Source organism: Hordeum vulgare, chromosome 4H (assembly GCF_904849725.1).
Source record: "Hordeum vulgare subsp. vulgare chromosome 4H, MorexV3_pseudomolecules_assembly, whole genome shotgun sequence".
Taxonomy (NCBI): domain Eukaryota; kingdom Viridiplantae; phylum Streptophyta; class Magnoliopsida; order Poales; family Poaceae; genus Hordeum; species Hordeum vulgare.
In genome coordinates, this window is record NC_058521.1 from 536,707,281 (window position 1) to 536,713,279 (window position 5,999).

General features: G+C 43.8%; 1 protein-coding gene across 1 annotated transcript; it reads right to left on the reverse strand.

Moving 5' to 3' along the window:
• Positions 1-3,041: 3,041 nt before the first annotated feature.
• Positions 3,042-4,832, reverse strand: LOC123446812. Its single transcript, XM_045123356.1, has 2 exons — positions 3,753-4,832; positions 3,042-3,665 (listed from the first exon to the last, which is right to left on the reverse strand). The coding sequence occupies exons 1-2, from the start codon at positions 4,377-4,379 to the stop codon at positions 3,201-3,203; spliced, it is 1,092 nt and encodes a 363-aa protein (XP_044979291.1). The 5' UTR covers positions 4,380-4,832; the 3' UTR covers positions 3,042-3,200.
• Between the last annotated feature and the right edge of the window lie 1,167 nt (positions 4,833-5,999).

The window sequence follows — 5,999 nt, forward strand, 5'->3', positions numbered from 1 at the left end:
GACGGCCGGAAATGAAGAATGCGTGAGAGGACTTGGATTAGGCTCAGTTTTACTGTCCTAAATATGCTATCATTCCTACTGATGAAAGTCATGAAGGTAGTGATTCGGGGTTTGATTTGAAGAGCAGTTTGAGGTAGTGCATAGAGAGGAAGGTCAGGCGGAGGAGGTGCATGCAGAGGTTTGTTATGCAGAGCAAGTTCATGCAGATGAAGAGCATAGAGAGGAGTTGCAGACAGAGCGAAGAAATTCAGAGGATGTACAATCTAGGCCCAAAATGCAAGTGCTCAGGGCTGCAAGTTCAGGTGTTGCAACTCAGGAAATCCTTGATCATTTTGATCTTGTCTGAAATTTGAAAAGAAAGAGACGAATGCACCTTCAGAGCCAAGCATGCAAGCCAGATCAATATAACAGGGGCCATCTGGAACACCTTTGAATTGTGACGGCAAGAAGGAGACACGTTTTTTGAGCTCCCATTTAGAGACCCTCCATCAAAATTAGACCTTTGGTCTTTTGTCGAAGGGCCTTTTCCTTCTTCCTTTTTTATCTCCTTGATCGTATGATCAATCTCCACCCTTTTGTATTCCCATTTGCTCTCTGCTATCTGAAAGTGCGTTATATCGACTAGAGGGGGTGAATAAAAGATTTTTAGAATTTCATCACTGAGGAAATTCCTTTTGAGGAAATTCCTCACTGATGACTAACTTGCAGCGGAAACAGCAAAGGATCGGGAGTGCAAAGTATCACTACAACAATTTTCAAGGTGAAGAATATGAAAAGCAGTTTGCACAGCATGCAGGCTTGGAATAACTCGCGTGAAGAATTTGGGGTTGAGGAATTTCAGAGAAAGTCTTCAGCAAATTCTTCAAACAGTGACAATGAAAATCTTCAACATACAATATGAGGAATTGAAAGAGTTGAAGAAATAGAACCCGTTTCGCAGTGAAGACATTGGTTGATGACCCAGTTCCAACTGATGTGACAGTTGTACATCTTGTTTGGAGCGGCTTGGTATTGAAACCAAAAGACACACAGTCCTGGGACACACAGTCCCTACCGTATTCTCCTTGGGCTAAGAACACACAGTCCTCGTCCAACACTCGTGGTAAGTCTTCAGGGTAGACTTCCAAACCCTCACAAACTTGGTCACCTGGCAATCCACAATTGACTGCTGGGTTGCTCTAGACCATAACGTCTGACCGTCTGGAGGATGCACAGTCCTCAAAGGTAGAAGGCTTCAGTCCCACACAGGAACAACTTCTTCAGTGATGCTCAATCACTTCGTTTTGGTTTGTGGTTTGGTATTTGGCGTATTTCCTCACTCATGATTTGCTCTCGAAGACTCTGAGGAATTTGGGTTGCTCTTATGACAAGTGTCAGTTTCTAACGGAGCAGCCAACCAGCTAATGGTTGTGGGGGCGGCTATTTATAGCCTGGGAGCATCCCGACATGATTTAACATTAATGCCCTTAAATAATATGACCGTTGGTGTGAATAAGATCAGTGATTTGGCGCGAATTGCGGTAACGGTCGGGACCCTCAACTGTGAGAGTCCTCATGTCTCTCATATTCCTCACATGAGGCTTTTGGTAGGATTAGGCTTGGGTTGAGCATCATGAGGAAATTCATTCCAAAGTGTTACCTCGACCCCCTTTACCAGTACGGTGTTCCTATGACTCAAAAGTGAAGAAAATAAAACAGACAGAATAAATTTTCATGCTTCAAAGTCTTCAGATTGATTTTCTTCAGGACAAACCGAATTCCTCATCTTCAATTTCTTCATGAGGAATATCACTTTCATCGCAATTTCTTCGCGATTCAATTCTTCAGCTTTAGACCAATTTCTTCAGCCAAAGATATACATTTTTAGGGGTCGATATTCATCGAATAATTCAAACTCCTCAGCGACTTATAGTTCCCGTGTACACTCATGAACACATTAGATACTTAACCTATAAGTCTTTAAACCATCAAAATCACTAAGGGACACTAGATACACTTACACTATCAATCAACACAAGCGAGCCATCAGCTGGATATTTCAGTATGTGTAGGTGTGAAGGAAAATCTTGCAGTGAATGGCATGATGCATAAATGCCTCTGCAGTTTATTAACGTGCAAGCGAATATCACGTCTTCTGAACATATATACCTTGTTAGAAATGGTTAAGATGTTGGAATTACTGCCTCAGAAAATGAAACGTACTCTATGTGTCTTAGGATTTGGGATTTAAATCTGAACAAGCATAAGACACTTCATCTTGACTGCTATAAGCTTGGCTAATTTTCGCGCAGAAGGTGGTGTCCCTCCTTTTCATCCCGCCAACATTGCTCGATGTTTTCTATTGTCCCGCTTGATACATGTTTTTGTTAAATTAGGTTACTTAAATCTAGTTTGCTCTGGTAGTATGGAGCACGAGGTAATTTAGAATGTATTTCTCTCTTTGTTACGAGGAGCTTTGTCGAAGGATGGAGCAGAAATACAGGAGGGGGAATACATGTTTTTCGATTTCCTCGACGTAATTGGTTATTGGAAACGATTTAGGCTCCCTGTAATTAGAAGTATCATATATTAGTATCATGCATATGATATTATTGTATAATAATACTTCCATAATGCATAGTATCATAGTATCATAATAGGGAGTATCTAGATTGTCTTATTAATTACCATGCATGACACAAAGTAGTATTACTTCCTCCGTTTCTAAATATTTGTCTTTTCAAAAAATTTACTATGAAATATATACGGTCGTATATAAACGTAATAGGTATAGATTCATTTATTTTGCTTTCTATGTAGTTCATAGTTGAATCTCTAAAAAGATAAATATTTAAAAAACGAAGGGAATACAACATTTAATATGAACCGTATCATAATATGATATCACATCTTTCTTTTCTCATTTAATGGTGTGTCATATTATTAAATAAGCTTAGTTGGCATATATGATACTGTTTATGATGCTTTCATTATGATCAACCTTATACAAATGCCAGATGACGTATTTCTTCTGCCAAATAAACCATCTCAAACAACGAAAAATAGCTCAAACATACATTATTATCACGTTTTTCCGAGGTCAAACATACATTATTCTCACTTTTTCTTGAGACAAATACATTATTATCGCGTGATCGCAAGCTAATTAGTCAGCATCAATGAACTAGTTTCACTCAAAGAAAAAGGCATCAATGAACAATTTAGGACTCACTGCTGCGCCCTTCGATGGCGCACGGCCTCCTGCTCTTGCTCGGGCCTTTTCCCCTGGTCCACCCTCTGAGCTTGCGGAGCAATCGCGGCCGTCCGATTCCTATCGTGCAGCCCGCCAGCCCCATGCACGACTCCTCTGCTGCGCCGCACGACGACGTCTTGCAGAGCTTCACCTCGTTGCTCGGCCCGGCCGCCGCCACCATCTTCACCCCCTTCTCGCGCTGCCCCTCCGCCGCCGGGATAGTGTCACTGTCGTCGTCTCCTTTCACCGCTGTGCCCTTGGCGTTCCTGCCCTCGCCATCCCTGGCCAGGAGGTCGTGCTGCAGCCACGCCGTGATCCAGCCGAGGTAGATCAGCTCCTCCATGTCCGCCGCCCACCGGTCCCGGAGCACCTCCAGCAGGTCCTTGCTGCTCGACATCTTCCGCATGCTCCCCTCCACGACGACCTCCGCGTTCTATGCCGTGCGTGCACACAACAAAGGAAATCCTGACCAGACGGAAATGGAAGGAAATGACAATGAAGCCAAGAAGAAACTTCGTACCTCACTGTTTGTTCCATTCTCCTTCTGTAGCTCCAAAACCAGCTGCTTCATCTCCTCCATGGGTTGCTCAAATCCCTGGCACCTCATCGCCACCTCTGCTTCCCGGGCATCCAGAGCCAGGATCCTTCCGTCAATGGCGTTGAATTCTTGCCTGCTCTTCTTGGTAACTTTCCTGAATTTGCTCTGCAGCGCGTCGAGATTCGCGCGCGTCACGGCGAACTCTTCAGCGGCTGCCCGGATCTCCGTGGCACCTGCCTCAAGCCGCTGGTTCTGGGACTCCAGCAGCTCCAGCTTCATCCCCAGGCACATGATCTGCATCTTCTGGTACGTCGACTCCTGCTCCTGCATGTCACAGTAGTCGTGGAACCGCGACTCGATGCCGGCGGCCTGCTCTTCGAGAGCTGACACCATGCGCTTCAGGCTCTCGACCTCTTCGTTGCCGGCGGACGTTCCCTGAACATCTCGGTTGTTGACCGAAACTTGTGATGAACTCTCGGTGGCCTGCGCCGCCGTGATTTCTTCAGTAAGAGAAGTCTGCCTTGCATGTCCACCACTGATAAGCCTCCCGGTGCTGCAGGGGGTCTCTGCTTGCAGAAACTTTCCCGCTGCCCGACTCGGGGACTCCATTTCTTCTCCTTCCTCTTCTCCTTGAATCAAACTCGAACGGTATGATGATGATTGATCCAATTGGATTGAGTTATCAGATGAGTATAGGCCACTGTGCCTATTTGCTCTATCTGTTATGAGGCCACAGATAAAAGAACCTGCCAGGGAAAAGCCAAGGGAATTATCATCTTCAGAAGGAGATTCTTGATATCCTGTGCTGTCTTGCTTCTCATTTAGAAGGTTTCATCATTCCTTCAGTCTCCATGAAACAAGCTATTTAGAACTATATCTAGTGCCCGGCCCACCCCAAAAGTTCTGACTTGCTTTGCCTTCAGGGCTAAACTATGCGAAGTTCCTACAGGTCTGTAAGCCATGAACAGTTGTTTGGCTAACCTCTTGGACGAGAGTTCAAGACACACAAAACTTTGCTTCTTCTGTGTAATTTAACACTATTGAACATATTAACTGTTGGAGATCGTAACCAATTGGAATTTTCATCTTTGCCTTGCAAGGCAAGATTAGTATTGTTCCGTTTCTTGCGTAAGAGAAGAAAGCACAACCTTAGCACGCACCAGATGCAAAGGCTTCCCAGTTTGTTTGAACTATCCTACAATCATCTACGGGCATCGAGAAACCTTCCCTAGTTCTTTCGTTGGGTCTTCCTTCAGGATATATATTACTGCTGGATTACCGATAAGCTGCCTAATCACCACCTGCCTAAACAAGCAGGGACAGTTGGCTGCAGTCCCGGTGCTCTCGGATTCAGATAACAGGGACAGTTCGCTGCAGTCTCGGTGCTCTCAGATCCAAAGGATTTTGTAAGACCGTGACATCGAGGTTGAGAAGAAAATAAAGAGAAAAGAAGAGGCATGTCCAAATACCACGAATTTTGGCACCGGCATCACGCATTGGAGGCTGGAGCATCTTGCATGCAAAAAACCAGAAATTTATTATATTATTATTTGCTATAATTTTTTACTGTTCATTTGCATTAGAATCTGGACCTGGGAGGTGGGAGCTAAATCGCTGCGTCCAAAATTTGCACTCCCTCTGTAAACTACTCCCTCCGTTCCTAAATATAAGTCTTTGTAGAGATTTTACTAGTGGACTACATACGAATGTATATAGACATACTTTAGAGTGTACATTCAATCATTTTGCTCCATATATAGACATCTAGTGAAATCGCTTAAAAGACTTATATTTAGGAACGGAGGGAGTAATATAAGAGCATTTAGAATATTACTACTTTAATAATCTAAACACTCTTATATTAGTTTACAGAGGGAGTAGTATCCTATTTACCATGCTCTAGTCGACCTCTCAATTCTTTCAATTGTTATCAGAGACTTTACCGTCTAAAAAGGATGATTGATCAAAAAGACAAGGATGTGGACCTACCGTAAGGTGGGGGAACCAAGTTGTTCTCCCAAGCAGCCCCAAAATCATGTTGCTCTGCAAACTGATTGCTACGTTGACTGTAGCAGACTTCGCCTCGACGACGTTGGAATTCAAAAAATGTTGTTGAAAGAAGACCGTTAAGAATGAGGTGGATGCGCGCTCTAACGCATCTTCATGCACGGAGTATTTAACCAAAAACTACCGCATTTCGCGGAAACGTACCTAGAAACTATCACTTTA

What these genes read in the sequence shown, in the direction of transcription:
- LOC123446812 (XM_045123356.1), bottom strand. Translation starts at nt 4,379, where the DNA reads ATGGAGTCCCCGAGTCGGGCAGCGGGAAAGTTTCTGCAAGCAGAGACC. An exon ending in AGAATGGAACAAACAGTGAG is followed by an intron (nt 3,666 to 3,752) that starts GTACGAAGTTTC and finishes CGCACGGCATAG; the next exon opens with AACGCGGAGGTCGTCGTGGA.